Source organism: Rhincodon typus, chromosome 27 (genome assembly GCF_021869965.1).
Source record: "Rhincodon typus isolate 14 chromosome 27, sRhiTyp1.1, whole genome shotgun sequence".
In the NCBI taxonomy this organism is placed as follows: domain Eukaryota; kingdom Metazoa; phylum Chordata; class Chondrichthyes; order Orectolobiformes; family Rhincodontidae; genus Rhincodon; species Rhincodon typus.
The window spans coordinates 10,928,181-10,946,864 of NC_063358.1; the positions used below are offsets into that span (position 1 = coordinate 10,928,181).

An 18,684-nucleotide genomic window follows, 5' to 3' on the forward strand; every position below is an offset into this window, starting at 1 on the left:
GTATCTGATTCAATATGGAGCCACAATAATGAAGGAGCAAGTCCTTCTGAGCAGAATTTCCTGGTTTGTCAAAAACAAAGCTGGACATTTTGATTAATAGTCATTGTGGCATTTCTGGGTAAATGGCATGGATTGCAGGGATATAGTTGTGGGTTACAATTAGTATTCTTGTTTTGTTTAACATGTATAAATGTGAAACATAGAATGCCACTGAGGTGAGGATTATTTGTGTATCGTTGCTGCACTTGGAAGTTAAAACAGGCTGCAGCGAATGCGCCTTTGCATTGGCACTTCGCAAGCAAAAAAATCTTGTATTACATAAGGTATGCAGCAGGCCATGCGTGTCATATACAGAGTTGGTCTATAATTTTGCACGCATTCCTTTTTCTAAGTTGAACAATTATCTTTTAAAATATAGAAATTCTAATTCTTCTACTTCCAACTATAAGACACACATTTAGATCCTATAACTTCATGAAGTGATCATGAAGCAGCAATGATTGTATTGATATTAAATGAAAAGAGATATATACCTGCAGAGTCAGCTAATAGGTCATTTTTGATCAGGAACTAGCGAGAATTAATGGTGTGCCGAGTCAGGCTTGCATTTGCTTTCTTGGAGCTGCATTACCAGTAAGATCAGGCCTTACTTTGGAGCTTCATTGCTTTGATGTCACTATGTTTGAAGCAGTATGGCCAAGATTTACAAATGAATTAGTTCTGTTCAATGCAGAATAATGTTCTCCTGAAATTGAAGAAAGCCAAAAGTGAGAACTTGATTATGGAACAAATATTAATTTGAATTGATGTTGAACAAGGAGGTTTCAACAAAAAAAAGAAGTTTTAATTGGAGAGCAAGCACTTTTGTGCAGTTTTGTAAACTTCATTGGAAGGACATATAACAAGCAAGTATGCCAAAAGATGTAATGGACCGAGTAACTCAATGAGCAGCAGTGCTTCGATCTCCACCTTTTTACCGTGCAGGTGTGTTTCTATTTTGTTGTAATCTATATAGTGTTCATGAAAATGTCTTCTGATTTGAAGATTTTCACCAAATAAACTGTCAAAATTTAAGACTTGATCAGTATTTGACTTCTCTATTTAGATCTACATGTTGAAGAATACCTCTCTATAAGAAAAGTCATTTATCTTATAATGGCAAGCTCTGAATGCTCACATTCGAAACCACAAGTTGAATTATTGCTTTTGAAAACAAACATTTTCTAAGATTTGGAGCAGAAGCTGAAAATCTCTAGGTTCCACTTTTTTGTACTACTCAAATGTGTGTACAGCACAATTGAATAAATCCCATAGAACCAACTGCTTTATTTCTAGTAAATCTTCCTAATCTGTAACTGACTACTTGCAACCATATTCTGTTATGCTTTAAAGTTATATTTTTGCACAATTCGTCAGGTTTTGTTATAATAAACTAGTTATATCTGGCAGGTTTAAGCAGATTCTGCATTACCTACTGTTGCCATAGAGTGGACACAGTTCTTTGGAGCTTAGTGGGTAAGTTTACACCTGGTTACCTTTTATGAATGTAGAGTAATAACTTACATAAATTGTCGACAATTGTAACATTGTATCTTGCACTCTTCTGTTACCCTGATGCACTTGTATATAACAGTCTGCCTCTAAAGCACATAAGACAATACTTTTCACTGTACCTTGGTACACGTGACAGTAATAAATCAAACATTTAGGGAATGTGCTCCTTTTGTGATCAGTAAACTTTAATAAATAATAAATTTAATTCACTTTTCCCTCCCCCCATTGAAGATGAATACTTTATATGACCTGATACCTAATCTAAGTAGTCATTCTTAATTTACGTGTGTAGGTAATGTTGACAAAGGACATCACTCTCTGGTGGAGTACAAAGTCCAAGTTTTGCTCCTGTTGACACACTTAGGGTATCCACTGAAGTTTCCAGACAATTAGCCAGCTCACTGTTTATCTTTTGCGTGTTCATCATGATGGTATCCCCATCATCACTCTGACAAATCTGCACACTCAGAGCAGAAAAAATGTCAGTCAGATCTGGGAATTTTCTTTCTGTATTAACAAGTATAACTCCATGCAATAAATTTGCTTACATCAGAGAGTCTACAAATCATTCATTTGAAATTAATGACCTTTAAAAATTGGTTGTTTGCTTTATGGACACGTTGGATTATGTTGCAGTTATATTAACAAAAGTGTACTGTTTATCTTTTACAGCACCAAGCAAGGTGACTAGGTCATTACGTGAGCGTTGTTTGCCACTGCCGTAGATGTAAGTACGTATTGAACCTGTTGCCTGTTTAGAAATTCTCAACTACCTGAATGATGCTTTTGGCTGTGGAGTCCTGAAGTTATTTTCACTCCCCTCTTTGCTGTTTTAGTTAGATTTGACATTTTAATCTCACATTGCATGTTAGCATGAACAGAAGATTTGGCTATCTAACAGCAATCTGACTCCTTTTCTAGTTGGCAAGATGTAACCAGTGGGTGCACTACAGGGATCGATGGTGGGGCCTCAACTTTTCATAATTTAGATAAATTATTCTGTTGAAGGGACCAAAAATATAACTCTCTTAAATTTCCTGACACCACAAAATAAATAGGAAAGTAAGTTGTGAAGAGGACATATGGATGCATAGGGGTATGGACAGGTTAAATGAGTGGGCAAAGATCTGGCAAATGGAGTATAATGAAGGAAATGTGAAAAAAGTCAATTTTCGACAAGAATAAAAAAGGATAAGGACGTGCAAGTCAGAAACTGGAATTGGGCTATTTAGCCCCTCAAAAGGTTCCACTACACAATTAGATCGTGACTGATCTGATTGTAACTTCAAATCCATATTCCACTAATGCCTGATAATCTTACAACCCCTTGCTTAACAAGAAGCTACCCCTGCCTTAAAAAATTCAAGGGCTTTGCTTCTATCACCTTTTCAGGAAGAGTTCCAAAGACTCATGACCCTCGGGGTGGGGTGGGGGGGGGGTGCGGAAAACAAAACTAATTCCTGATTTTTAAACAGTGGGACCTCGGCTCTATGTTCTCCCGTAAGAAGGGGCATCCTTTCCACATGTACCTTTTCAGGTCCGCTCAGGATTTTATATATTTCAATTAAGTTGCTACTTACTCTTCTAAACTCTAGCAAATAGAAGCCTAGCCTGAACAACCTTTCTTCATAAGACAACTCACCCATCCCAGAAAGTAGTATAGTAAACCTTCTCTAAATTGCTCCCCACACATTTACATCTTTCCTTAAGTAAGATGAATAATACCCCAGGTGTAGTCTCACCAGTGCCCTTTATAACTGAAGCATAATATTATTATTGTAGTCCATTCCCCTTGCAATAAATGATAAATATTTTGTTAGCTTTACTAATTATTTGCATACTAACCTTACGAGATTCATGCAAGAGGACACCCAGATCCGTCTGCATTTCTAATCTCTGCAGTCTCTCAATCTAGATAATAACGTTTATCAAAATCATATGCAAGAAGAATAAAAAAATGAAGCATTTTACTTAAATGGCAAGAGATGCAGCAAGTAACTAGAAAAGCTGTTAGAATGTTAATGTTCATTGTGATGGGGATTTAATTCAAAAATAGGGAGATTATGCTTCAGTTATTCAGGACATTGGTGGGACCACGTATGGAGTATTGTGCACAGTATAGGTCACTTTATTTAAGGAAGGCTGTAAATTCAGTCTAGAGTACAGAGTTCAGTTCAAGCAGTTCAGAAAAGCTTTACTAAACTATTACCTGTCCCGCAGGCCCGACCAGTCCCCCTCCACTGACACCCTCATCCGCTTAGCCGAACTCGTCCTCACACTCAACAACTTCTCTTTCAATTCCTCCCACTTCCTACAGACAAAGGGGGTAGCCATGGGTACCCGCATGGCCCCAAGCTACGCCTGCCTCTTTGTAGGTTACGTGGAACAATCCCTCTTCCGTACCTACACCGGCCCTAAACCCCACCTCTTCCTCCGTTACATTGATGACTGTATCGGCGCCACCTCGTGCTCCCACGAGGAGCTCGAACAGTTCATACACTTCACTAACACCTTCCACCCCAACCTTAAATTTACCTGGACCATCTCTAACACCTCTCTCCCCTTCCTGGACCTCTCTGTCTCCATATCGGGCAACCACCTAGAAACCGATATTCATTTCAAGCCCACCGACTCCCACAGCTACCTAGAATACTCCTCCTCCCACCCACCTTCCTGCAAAAATGCTATCCCCTATTCCCAATTCCTTCGCCTCCGCCGCATCTGCTCCCAGGATGAGGCATTCCACTCCCGTACATCTCAGTTGTCCTCGTTTTTCAAGGACCGTAACTTCCCCTCCTCGGTGGTCGAGAACGCCCTCAACCGTGTCTCCCACATCTCCCGCACCTCATCCCTCACACCCCGTCCACGCAATAAAAACCAAAAAAGAATCCCCCTCGTCCTCACGTACCACCCCACCAACCTCCGGATCCAACGCATCATCCTCCGACACTTCCGCCATCTGCAATCCGACCCCACCACCAAAGACATCTTTCCCTCCCCACCCTTATCTGCTTTCCGGAGGGACAACTCTCTCCGTGACTCCCTTGTCCGCTCCACACTCCCCTCCAGCTCCACCACACCCGGCACTTTTCCCTGCAACCGCAGGAAGTGCTACACCTGCCCCCATACCTCCTCCCTCACCCCCATCCCAGGCCCCAAGAAGACTTTCCACATCAAGCAGATGTTCACCTGCACATCTGCCAATGTGGTATACTGCATCCGCTGTACCCGGTGTGGCTTCCTCTACATTGAGGAAACCAAGCGGAGGCTCGGGGACCGCTTTGCAGAACACCTATGCTCGGTTCGCAATAAACAACTGCACCTCCCAGTCGCGAACCATTTCAACTCCCCTTCCCATTCCTCAGACGACATGTCCATCCTGGGCCTCCTGCAGTGCCACAACGATGCCACCCGAAGGTTGCAGGAACAGCAACTCATATTCCGCTTGGGAACCCTGCAGCCCAATGGTATCAATGTTGATTTCACAAGTTTCAAAATCTCCCCTCCCCCTACCGCATCCCAAAACCAGTCCAGCTCGTCCCTGCCTCCCTAACCTGTTCTTCCTCCCACCTATTCCCTCCTCCCACCTCAAGCCGCACCCCCATCTCCTACCGACCAACCTCATCCCGCCCCCTTGACCTGTCCGTCCTCCCTGGACTGACCTATCCCCTTCCTAACTCCCTACCTACACTCACCTTTACTGGCTCCATCCCTGCCTCTTCGACCTGTTTGTTTCCTCTCCACCTATCCTCTCCTCTATTTCTCTTCTATCCGCCTCCCACTCTCTCCCTATTTATTTTGGAACTCCCTTCCCCTCCCCCTTTTCTGATGAAGGGTCTAGGCCCGAAACGTCAGCCTCTCTGCTCCTATGATGCTGCTTGGCCTGCTGTGTTCATCCAGCCCTGCACCTTGTTGTCTCGGATTCTCCAGCATCTGCAGTTCCTACTATCTCTAAAATATCGACTGTCTTGATAAGAGAGCAAAGTGACAAATGATATTTAATCCTTAGAAATGTATTGTAAAAGGTTAACAAGACAAGGAAATAGGCCTGAAACGTCAGTCTTCCTGTTCGTCTGATGGTGCTTGGCCTGCTGTGTTCATCCAGCTCCACACCTTGTTATCTCAGATTCTCCAGCATCGGCAGTTCCTACTATCTCTGAAGGAAATATAATACCCTTGAGAAGGTGGTGGTAAGTTGCCTTCTTGAACTGCTGCAGTCCACCTGCTGGGGGTTGACTCACAATGCCGTTAGGCAGGGAACTGCAGGAGTTTGACCAAGTGAAAAATGAATTAACAGCAATATATTTCCAAGTCAGGATGGTGAGTGGCTTGGACGGAAACTTTAAGGTGGTGGTGTTCCCATGTATCTACTGCCCTTGTCCTTCGAGATGGAAGTGGTCGTGGAAGGTACTGTTGAGAATCTTTAGTGAATTTCTGCAGTTCATCTTGTATATGATACACACTGCTGCTACTGAGAGTTTATGACAGAGGGAGTGGATGCTAGTGGCTGTAGTGCCAATCCAACAGGCTGTTTTGTCCTGGATGGTGACAAGTTTCTTGAGTGTTGTTGGAGTTGCACTCATCCAGGCAAGTGGAGAATATTCCATCAGACTCCTGACTTGTACGTTGTAGTTGGTAGACAGGCTTTGAGGAGTCAGGTGGTGAGTTTGGGTGGCACTGTGGATCAGTGGTTAGCACTGCTGTCTCACAGCGCCAGGGGCCTGGTTTCAATTCCCCCTCAGGCGACTGTCAGTGGGAGTTTGCACCTTCTCCCCGTGTCTGCATGGGTTTCCTCCGGGTGCTCTGGTTTCCTCCCACAGTCCAAAGATGTGCAAACTAGGTGGATTGGCTATGCTAAATTTTAGGGATGTGTAGATTAGGTGGGTTTGGGGAATGGCACTGGGTAGGAGGCTCTGAGGGTCGGTGCGGACTTGTTGGGCCGAAGGGCCTGTTTCCACACAGTAGGGATACTATACTATACTATGGATTATTTGCCGCAGCATTCCTAATATATTATAAATAATGGGACACAAATGTTTAGAGAGACAGTGTACTAGGTGTGTATATCCACAGATGTCTGAAGGTGGTTATGAAACCATGTGATATTTCCCTTTATTATATGAGGTATAGAATATAAAATTAGGAAGCACTACACAAAATAATTGTTAGATCACAACTACATCATTGCATACAGTTCTTGTCAATCCATTACAAGGAGAATGAAATTATACTGGAGAGAATAGATGTTTATTAGAATGTTGCCAGAATTGGAAAAGCTAGGGTTGTTTTAATTGAAATGGAGGGACTGAAGGTAGATTTAATTAAGATGTTGAAAATCACAAAGCAGCGGGACTGATAGAATTGAGGGTTATGGTGAGCAGGTGGGTAAGTGGAGCTGAAACAATGAAAAGATCAGCCATGATCTTATTATATGGTGGAGCAGCCTTCTTGACAGACCAGAAGGCCTATTCCTGCTCCTATTTCTTATGTTCTTACCTGGTCTGACCTACACGTGACTCCAGACCCACAGCAATGTGGTTGTCTCTTAACTGCCTTCTGGGCAATTAGGGATAAGCAATAAATGCTGGCCTAGGTCGTGACATCTATATCTTCTAAATGAAAACAGTTTCAAAAAAAAAAACCTGCCTATTTCTTCCTTTTCTTCTCCGCAATCTGCACTACTGCCACACCCCACCCAGCACATCTCTATATCCCTAACCCATCTCCACACTTCCTCAACCACCCTCCAATTCACTGATATACAGACAGTTTCAGAAGACAGTACTCGTTCAGTTCAGGCACCAGACAGCATCCTCCTCTCCATCTCCCCCCAGTCAGGACGCCATCTTCCCCCCAGTCAGGATGCCCTCTCTCCTCCATCTCCCCTAGTCAGGATGCCCTCGCCCCTCCATCTCCCCCAGTCAGGAGTCCTACAGCATGGAGACAGACTCTTTGGCCCAGACTTGTCCATGCTGACCCAAATGTCCATCTATGCTAACCTTATTTCCCTGCACTTGGCCCTTATCCTTCTAAAGCTTTCCTATCCATGTATTTGTCCAAACGCCTTTTAAAAGTTAATGTACCTGCCTCAACTACTTCCACTGGCAGCATATTCCACCCTCTGTGTAAAAAGTTGCCCCTCAGGTTCCCATTTATTCTTTCCGCCTTACCTTAAACTGATGCCCTCTAGTCCTCGATTCCCCAGCCCTGGGAAAAAGATTGAGTGCATTCACCCTATCCATGCATGTCATGATCTTTTACACTGCTATAAGATCCCCTCCCCTCAGCCACTTACGCTCTAAAGAAAAACATCCCAGCTTGTCCAAACCCTCCCTATAACTCAGTCGAAATTTCTTCTGCACTCTTTCCAGTTTAATAACATCCTTCCTATAACAAGGTGACCAAAACTGAACACAATACCAAGTGCAGCCTCATGAATGTCATGTACAACTACAATATAACTTCCCAATTTCTATACTCAATGCCTACTGCTCCGTCTGCGACTCCACTTTCAGAGAACCTTACACCTGAACTCCAAGGTCCCTCTGTTCTACTGCACTCCTTAAGGCCCTACCATTCACCATGAAACTCCTACCTTGGTTTGACTTCCCAAAATGCAACACCTCACACTTATCTATATTAAACTCCATTTGCCATTTATCAGCCACTTCCCCAGCTGACCAAGATGCTGCTACAATTTCTGATAACCTTCCCCACTGTCCATGATATCACCTATTTTAGTATCATCCTCAAACTTACTAATCATGCCTTGTATGTTATCATTTCCTCCCAGCCACTTCATATACCCAATCCTCCTTCACCGACTTCCTCCTAACACGGCCTCCTATTGGACAGCGCCCCTCCCCTTCACTCACACACCCCCTGCCGAACCTTTCCTGTTGGGATTTGCGATTGGCCAGCCGGTTGCCCGGGGTGACGGTGGGCGGGGCCCGGGCCGTGCGGCCGCGGCCGGGAAACCCCGTGCGGCGCCGGGAGCGGGATCCATGAGGCGGCCGCGGCCATTTTAGCGAGATCTACCAGAGCGAGGGAGGAGAGGGCGAGGGAAATAAATAAATAAATATATCGTTAAAACATCAATCCGTCGGAGCGCGGGAAGGGGGTGGCGGAGCTGAATCGAACCGAACCGCATCGCACCGGCAGCCCCGAGAATAAGGTAAGGGGGTAAGCCGGGTGTGCTCGGCGGCGGGAAGGAGTGTGTTTGTAAAGCCGGGGCCGCGGGTTGAAGCAGAAGCCCGCGGAGTCTCACTGTGCCCCGCTAGGCCGCAGCCCCGGCACTTTGTCCCTTCTCCCCTTCCTCGCCGGGGGAGGGGTGGTCTCTGTAGGAGCGCCCGAGCGTTTGATTTTATTTCCTTGATGAGGTGAGAAAAGAGGGAGTTAAACCCCGCGGGTTTTATTGCGATTCGCCAGTGATTCTCGACGCCCGTCCGGCCCGCGGCATTTTCGGAGCTGGGCTTCGGGAGAGGGGGAGGGGAGAGGACGGGGTTTTGGAGGTGGGGGTGGTGGTTTCTGTTGTTGAGAAGCGCAAAATGAAAGGCCTCAGCTCCTCTCTCCAATTCCCACTCCAGCCTCCCGTTTTATTCCCTCTTCGTTTAGGTTACCTTAAAATTTTCTTGGTCCCGCCGCGATCCTGTCTGCTTTTATTTTCACTCTCGCCACCCAGGCTTTTGTTCTTTTGTTGTAATTTTAAATGTATGCATGGCCCCGGCGGTTCGGGGTTATATTCACTTCGCCTATTTATTTCGCTCTCGTCAAGGCGCCTGGTCTTTCTAACTCAAGACAAACGACGCTTTCTTTTTTTTAAAAAAAAATGCCACACGGGATCAGATTTGACAGCATCACGCAAATGTTATTTTTAATATTTTTTCCACAGTTGCAAACGCAGGAGTGCCCAAGTATTAAGTTTCATGGACATTTTCTGCGCATCTCTCTTCCCCACCTCCCCTTTTAGCAGAGAATAGTTCAGTTTTCAACGTGCTTGTTGTATATTTCCATTTTTAAAAATTTGTTTTTATCTATTACAGTTTTTCTTTGCTCGATTACTGTTGATGCAACATGTGGCCCGGCCATTGTTGTGCCGCGTTGACGCATGGCCGAGCTGAACATTTTAGTACACGTGGATTAACTAGTTTTGCTTCGTGATAAGAGCGAGTGGCTTCTTGGTCATAGATGTGTCAGGAGACTTGTAGCATGAATGGAACCTTTGTGTCCTAAAGCTTTTGCTGTCTGTGCAGGTTATGAGTTGACTACTGTGCTTTAAAGTTCAAATGTATCCCCCCCCCCCCTTTTGAAATATATAAAAATTACTTGCTTTGAACGTGGTTTCCATCGATCTAGGGTACAAGATAGAGGACTTGGGTAAGGGTAGAACAATGGGCTTTCCATAATGATTGGAATTTCTAATTTGTGTTGGAATTTTTTTTGATAGATCGTGTACTTGCTGTGTTTCAGTTAGTTTAGGCAGTGGATGAATCTCCTCAAGGGTTTATGTTGATATGTATGTGATACTACCTACAAGTTTGTTTGAAGCTTGCAATTTTTAAATGGAACCTCTTGAAATTGCCAGTGATTGATTCTCGATTACAGCCCATTTGGAGATGAGAATTTCGCAATTTCTGCTGTATTACTGGCATTGGTGCTGAAAGCTACGTTTTCTCATTTGAAATAATTTAATTTTAGACTGGAGAGTTCAATCTGAAATACCATGCAGTATATTTCATAAAGATTTCATTGATTTGGATTGTGTGAATTCCAAGTTGCACGTTTATCCATGGTACAGATTGCATTTGTTAAGCTTTGGGAAGCTGTGCACTTGCTGCAATAGCTTGAGTAGTAATGCACACATTTGAGCATTCAATTTGTCATCATTTGGAGCATTCTTTTCAAACCATTTGAACAGTAGTGATCAATCCATACATTGTTGAAAGAACAATCATTGGAAGTCATACTTTCCCTTACATGATCATGTCATCACAAGTAATCAACTGGCCTTGATATGCTTTAAGACATCTGGATGTTGTTGAAGGTGTGTTATCAATGCAAATAATAAGAAAATTGTGTTTCTGTTTAAGTTTCCTGAAGTTCATAAATTATTCTGTGGTGTACTTAGGCCAGAGCTGGTTTGTTCATAATACCCTGCATGTGTTTTTTGTGCATTATAGCAGTTAATAATTGTGTTAAGTGCTTAGTATCTTAAAAAACACTTATGCAAATGAAATGTGAGTACTGTGGTTATATTTGGTTTATGCAAGCATTCCCCTTCCAGTAAGCAAATTGCTTTATACTTAGAGATCCCATTGTTCATTGCATAGTTATATCTCTTCCTCAATTCATTATGGTATAGCTCAGAAAGTAAGTGGACAGTTACGCATGTGGTATCTGTTTTTGAAAGGGCTTCCCAATTTATCTCCTTTGGCCTTTCTTCCCCCACTCCCTTTTATGATTTTAAAAGTTCCACAGTTTCATCTCTGTCTTCTCTGTTTATCAACCTAGCTGTCTGGGAGCAGATTTCCCTCATTTGTTCCCTTGACCTGCTTGTACTTTGAACATCTGTATTAGACTTCCCCTAGACATTCTTTGCTTTAAGAAGACAATCCTAATTTTTTTGAGGCTGTCCACATAATTGAAGTCCCTCATTCCTGATACTATTCTTGTAAATCTCTGCATCCTTTCAAAGACCTTGGCATTCTTCCCTGAAATGTGGAACCTAACATTAGATACACAACTCTAGCTGAGGGATGGTCACCGTTATTTTTAAAGATTTCAGTATATCATCTTTGTTATTGTACAACTTAAAAATAAGGAACCCCAAAACACCAGCTTATCATGCCAACTTTGAGACTTCTCTTCCTGCATTCTGTTCCAGGTTGTATCATTTATTGTCTCATTCTTTTTCCTCAAAATGAACGCCTTGTATCTTTAAATTTTGCAAAAAAATCAGAGCAAACGTTTCGGGTCTAGTGACTCTTCCTCAGAACATCTGTTTTTGTTCCTGATTTATAGCACCTGCAGTTCTTTCAGTTTTTACTTAAATTTTGCAAGCTGTTTTGTATGCCCATTTACTAGTCATTGTCCCCCTGAAGTTGATGACACTTCTCTTTGCTGTTTATTATTTCCAAATTAGTCAAAATTTGGAGACTTTGAAATCCTCTCCACAGACACCCCACCCCCCTCCCCCACACGCACGCACACGCACACGCAGTGCAGGCCATGCATATATATCCAGAGGAACAATAATTTAGTAATGATGATTGAAGGGGCCCCATTGTATGCTTCCTTCCAACCTGAACATGCAACTTTGCTTTCTATCTTTGAGCCAGATTATGCTCATTCTGGTAATATCCCTTGCAACCTCAAGGGCTTAACTTCTGCTTGCAAGGTAGTTTGTAGCATTACATTTAACTTGTTTTGGAAGTTCATGACATTAGCTCCTGTACCTTCACCAATTCTCTCCATATTGCATTGAAAAATTTGGTCATGTCTTTAAGCCAGCATGGTCTTTTACAAATCTGTGCTGGCTGAGATTAATTATTACATATTTTTCCTTGTGGAAATTATTTTCCCAACAACTGCTATTAGGTTGACTGTCTTGCAATTGCTGGTTTCATCTTTTTATGAGTACATACATAACCTTTACAGCCTTTCAGGCATTTGGCACCATTTCCATATCCAGGGATGAGTGAGAGAGAGCCAGAATAACTTCTGTTTTCACTACTTTTTGCAGTAATGTGTGTCTTGTCTGTTTCGGGCGGTGTTTTCAGTTTCAGTTGATAGTGTTTTAAGAACCTCTTTTTCTGTTTTTAATCTGTTTTGTATAATTTGTTCTACCCATCTTTTACTATGCTGGTGTTATTCTCATTTGAGGAGGAGATTGGCTTCACAAATAGTTGCAGAGTACTCATTCAGTACTTTTAGTCATGGTTTCTACCTGTGGAAGGTGATTTCCTTTTGGATCCTAAATGGCTCCACCTTTACTTTTGACTGTCCTTGTTGACCTGCCTTGTATTATTCACCGACACATGAGCATTTTCAAAACAACAGTTGAGCAACACAGTTTGCAAGGGATTTAGTAGCTGTAAGGAATGCATTTGTTTTATTTTAAGATTTGTATAGCCTTTACATTTGCATTCATTTGAGGGGGTAAAAAAGCTCTTTGAAACAGAGGCATTCATTCTGAAATATTCTTGTTTCAATTTGGAATTATAGTATTTGAGATGGAATTAAAATCCTGCTGTCTGGGGTCTTTAACTTGTGTACATTGAGTATTAGCATTTGTTGTGAATTTGTAATCGATTGCTTCTGCTTGTCACTGTGTGAGTGATCGCAGGGGTTAATGAGATTTATTTTACATTATTACTGTAAGGGTTAATAACTGCTCTGGATGCATCTTTGCTGAAATAACTGTACTGGAAGATTTTCCTCTGTTCCAAGTACCAGCATCAAGCACCATCAGGTCGGGCATTGTTCCAGTTGAATTTTTAACAGTGAGCCCACTCACTACAAATTTGATCAGGTGCCTGACTTCCAAGATCAGAGGACCCCTACTGAACCAGCGTGACATTTCCATTTCCTGCACTAGCCATCTCTGTTTCTGAGTGGTGAATTGTGGGCAGTTTTTGCATTATGGACTTTAGTCCACTGGGAAATGCCCAAACCCATTTCACTTACCACCTTTTAAGGATAGATGAAACTTCTATCTTGTTTATCTGGGTTGGGTTTAAATCTGGTCCCAGAGGTGAAGGATCAGTGTTCTATTCTGAACCACTCCAAATCCCTGCGTTTACAGAGCATTTAGCAATAAAGCCTTGTGACAACCTAATATGCAGAGGAAAAAAAATGGTCTTAAATAGTATTTTTTTTCATTCCAGCGATAATTAGAAATGGCTACTGAGGTGAATGGAAATGCAGCGCAGGTGAAGGAGGAGGAAGAACCCATGGATACCTCATCTGCTGTCACCCATTCAGAACACTACCAGGTGCTAATAGATGCTGGCTTGCCACAGAAAGTAGCAGAAAGGCTAGATGATATCTTTCAAACAGGTATAATATGCCCTGACCTGTGGTTTTAGTAGTCCAAAGTATTGCTTTAACCTGAAAATGATATGTAACTGGGAAACTCCTGACTTGCTGTTAACAAATTTGAGGTGGATTTGACACTTGATGCATTTGTTGAAATCAAAAGAGACTGCTGTGTGTAATTTCTGTCAGCATTTGTATTGGTATTAGTGGTGCACAATTTTGTGATTTGTTTATGTAAGACTCAAAATTCAAGTAGTAAAGCCACTAGAGAGCAGAAGCAATGGCCGATGATATTCACTGTCCATAGAATTAAATGCATGAAACAAGCTTGCTGTTGCTTCCTAGGTTTTTGAAAGGTGTACACACATAGCAAATGAAAAATGTGGGCACTTAGTTTGAACAGTTTTATTGTCTGCGCTTCTGTGTTAATTATAAAATGCTTTACAGTTTAGTATATTTCCCAAATTTAAGTCCTACCTAAATTGCCAGTGTCTTAATTTACTGCAAAGAGAACCATGAAAGGGAGTTGTGCAGCATGTTTTAGTGCCTGTTACGGATCTGCTTCCAGATGCACAGTACTTTTTAAATTTGAACTGGCATTATATCAAATGCCCGGAGGATTTAATCTATTGTATATCCTCCTAATTTCATCATTTTTCCCCCCAGAGGTGGAGCTAAATCGATTGTTATTATTTATTTAATCATAAAGCATGCTGTGATATAAAGAAAAAAATTAAAGCCTCTTTAGAATGTGTTGGTCATGAACCTGTGCTTGCGGGTTAGGAGTATCTAATAACTCAGATGTGAATGCAATGTTGTAAACAGAATGCTTTAAAACTTTGAGTGACTCAGACCTCTGCAGCTTTTTGCCTTCCATTTTAAAAATTCAAAGAAAATTGCTAATAAATTATGTTGCCATAGTTGATTAGTGCTGCAAGAGCTGTCCATATTAACTTGTTGTATGGTTTGAGTTTCTAGCTCTCTTTCCTGCTTAATGTTAGAAGTTTGAGGCATATCTAAGTGCAATCAAATACTGTTTTTAGATGATTAACTGCAGTGATCTCGGGGATTGAATTGAGCGTGTAAGATGGCTTCCATCTCTTGGATGCAGCGGAATGTGTAGCCGCTAAAGTATGAGCTGTTCATGAGGTTTACATTGTTTATAAAATGAGTTTTTGCGTACATGATTGTAGGTAAAATTGTCTGATTATATTTGTGTCTTGTTTCATTCCTCATGCCCTGGAAGGTATTTCTATGTTTTCATAGCTTTGTTCTTTAAAATACACAAATGTCTAAGCATAAGAAGCTTGTTATTACACAAAAAAGTGTCTTGGAACTAGATACTTATAGCTGGAAATGGTGATAAAACACTCCCAAAGAATATCCACACTTTTTTTGAAGATTTGGGTAAGGCACAAATAATTGATGCCATTATCTTTCACTTTTATCCCTCTAACTTGTAGCTAGATGCATAAGTTTTGGAAATAGATTTGAAATTGGTGCATTTTCATATGAATATGTATACATTTAATATTTGCTTATCACCTCTCATTTTAAGATTTAAATTTTGTTTGCAGGATTGGTATCTTATGCTGATCTTGATGAGAGAGCCATTGATGCGCTCAGGGAGTTCAATGAGGAAGGAGCACTGTCTGTATTGCAGCAGTTTAAGGAAAGTGACCTATCTCACGTGCAGGTAACTAACTGGTAGTACACTTTTTAACTTCTGATCTGTTGTGGTGTACAGAAACAATTTTTATTTTTTGACATCTGAGAAATTAAGAGGAGAATTAATTTTGATTTTCCTCTAATTTCATATAGTTGAAGGGATGATACAAAATCTCAAGGAGAAGCCGTCAAAACGTTTTAAAGGAATGGATACTGTAGAGGGCAAAGGGCAGAAATCAGACAAAGGAGTACAGTTTATGATTTATGATGTCATGAAACAAAATCTTCTGTGTTTGACCTAAATTGCAAATCATGCATTCATCCACTATTAGAATTTCATTTCATTGATATTAATCTTTCCTTTCAGAATAAAAGTGCCTTTCTGTGTGGAGTAATGAAGACCTACAGGCAGCGGGAAAAGCAAGGTAGCAAAGTACAAGATGCCACAAAGGGCCCAGATGAGTCAAAAATTAAGGTATTGGCTGTTCGTGAAAATGCTTGTCAAATTTAGCTGCGGTAATCTACCAGCTAGCTTTCTGCTAGCTTTGGCAGGAATAGCTAGATATGCAACACTGCAATTCTGAACAAAGTCTGCAAAAAATTCTGTTTGATTCAATCAAAGTTTCGAGTATCATGATGAAAGACTTTGTAGACTTGGAGGATGAGCAAGCTGGGGGAGGATAGTTAGGAATAGAATTTGAGTGCATGAGGCAAAATATTTGGTTCTGAGATCTTTTTAATTAGGTTTACTGCTTCAAATTTGAGAATGTAGATAAAAGGTCAATGTCCATTGAGGTTACTAAGGTTATCGAAAAGTTGGGGGACGATTAAGGTTTCCTTGGGATAATGTAAACCTGCCTAGATTCAGGAGACAAGCCTCTCTGCTCCTATGTTGCTGCTTGGCCTGCTGTGTTCATCCAGCCCTGCACCTTGTTGTCTCGGACTCTCCAGCATCTGCAGTTCCTACTATCTCTGAAACAAAAACACCCTGGACGTTTGGGATAAATCAAACCTGTTTATGATTTTTTTTTAAAAATGCAAATGGTAGTAATTACTCAGTTGGTTTGACTACAACTGTGTTAATTTGCAATTAATGTGTATTTACAATTTTTACCTGTGAAAGAATCTTGGTGCTAACCATAGTTGTTTAATATATGGTGGTATTAAATTCATGGTGAATTGTTAATGATTACTTAGGCACTTTTGGAACGGACTGGCTACACTTTGGATGTAACTACAGGGCAAAGGAAGTATGGTGGTCCTCCCCCTGAAAGTGTGCATTCAGGTCCACAACCTGGAATCGGAACAGAGGTCAGTGTCCAGTAATGAGGAATCAGCCTTATAAACTCTTGAACTGATTCAGTGATTTTTTTTTTTTCAGGACGTGTTGCAATGTAGAAGGTAAGGGTTTCCATCTTGTAATCGACCTGTTGCTGAAGGGAACTGGGTATTCCTCTTTCCAATATTCTTTATAAAACAAAAGTATGCAAAAAATTCATGGAAGTGAATCAGTGCATAATGCTTTGAAGGGATAGAATTAGTGCATCCAACAAGTAACTTAATTTCCCAATTCCTTCACGCTACTTTTTTCATGCCAGCAGTAAGTTAACTTTGCAAAATTGTATTTAATTTTAAACCTAAACAAATCATCACTTTAATTTTAACTAGTGGATAGTTTGAATGTTTGAGTGAAGAAGAACATTTGAATTAACACGAGTAAACTGTGCTATGTGATCAGTTTGTAGTTAGTTTCATCAACCTGATCAGATATGTTATGATACAACAACTCAGATAGGACTAGAATGCAGAGGGAGGGACATTACGACTGTGCCACAAGAGCCTGTGCACAAAACATCAGCCTGGGACTGTGGATTACCAGTTCATTGACATTACCACTACACCACCTCCCCAAACAATAGCCTGGAACAGTTTGTATACTTTGAAATGTAGATGAGGGAAGCATATTGGTCAGGGTGCTGACAAATGGCTTTCAGTTTAACGTTGCATGAAGGATGTAATGTCTGAATTTTAGCTTTGATTTTGTGTCATTTGAGAGTTTGTGCTCTGAGAATTTAACTCTGGGATTTGAACAAGTATTGCTACTTGATTCAGTCAGGTGAAAATGTACTTAAATTACCTGATAATCTATGTGGCCACAAGCCATGACTATTTGATAGACTTACGAGGGTTGCTTTCACCTATGGTGCTGCATATCAGCATAGGAATCCTAAGAAATAAGTGCTCTGCCATTCAATAAAATCATGGCTTATCTGAATGTGGTCTTAACTCCTACTTTCTGCCTGTTACCCATAACGCCTAACTCTTGTTGTTTGGCGATCTGTCTGATTTGGCCTTGAGTATATGACCAATTTCCACTGCTCCCTGGAAGATAAGTCCAAGGACTAATAACCCTCTCAAGAAATTTCACCTCATCTCTTAAAGGAGCATCCCTTATTTTAAACTTGTCTCCTGACACATACATTTTTTGACAATGGAAACACATCTGAAGGCCTATAAAGTGTTAATAAGAAATAACCCAAGGCTCACTTAAAGGGTAAGATTCAAATTATTCTTTAAAGTAATTTAAAAAATGGGAAAAACTTAGCTGTCTTGTAAACAACTTTGAAATAGCAGTTAACCTTGTTCAAATCAGTGTTGATAGAAGGGTCGTAAACTGAATTGGAAGACAGTGAATTTGGCTTTTAATGAAAACGCTTCATTACTTAGATGTATAAAACTATCTGAAGCGTTGACTGTTCTATGGTCTCCCAGTCCAAGTCGACATGCATGACTGTCTTTGTCATCTGAATAACCCCTACATAAATCAAAGCCGAGAGGTATAAAGGTAGATGAATAATATGAGGTGACACAACTTATGAATATATATGCTTGACTGCTTACACCAAACCTTGGCTAATGTACAATAAGTTTTAGTAACTTTTGCCTTGTTGTCCTAACTCAAATTTTGATTCCACATCCAAAGCAGTTAATATGGTAAACATAAAAAAAATTGTCAACTTGTTAGCTGATCTGTAGGATTGAAGCACACCTGAGGTGACTGATCCAGAAAACAGCTTTTATTGTATTGGTCAAGTACTATGCTGGAGATATGTAAATCTGATCTACATATAATTTTACAGTAGAAAGATGGACTCAACTAGTCTGTTCCTGAGTTGAAAACGCACACCAGTTTCCTTCCACATTGTTTCATGTTATCTTGTCAGCATTGCTTTCTATTTCTTCCTTTCTTGAATACTGGCATAGCTTCACCTTCACAACGTCAGTGCAAGAATAGAAATGATAGGATAGGCAAATTATAAGTGATTGTACAAATCCAATGTTATCTTTTACTTTATTCATCGGTTAAAGGCGTATGGTCATTAAAACGAGACAACAAGGTGCAGAGCTGGAAGAACACAGCAGGCC

At 41.1% G+C, this 18,684-nt stretch overlaps 1 protein-coding gene across 1 annotated transcript; it reads left to right on the plus strand.

Annotated features, from left to right (window-relative positions):
* Nucleotides 1-8,484: 8,484 nt before the first annotated feature.
* hnrnpr (heterogeneous nuclear ribonucleoprotein R) lies at nt 8,485-16,599 on the plus strand. Its single transcript, XM_048613113.1, has 5 exons — nt 8,485-8,728; nt 13,440-13,611; nt 15,168-15,286; nt 15,626-15,733; nt 16,456-16,599. The coding sequence occupies exons 2-5, from the start codon at nt 13,452-13,454 to the stop codon at nt 16,582-16,584; spliced, it is 516 nt and encodes a 171-aa protein (XP_048469070.1). The 5' UTR covers nt 8,485-8,728; nt 13,440-13,451; the 3' UTR covers nt 16,585-16,599.
* The last annotated feature ends 2,085 nt before the right edge of the window (nt 16,600-18,684 follow it).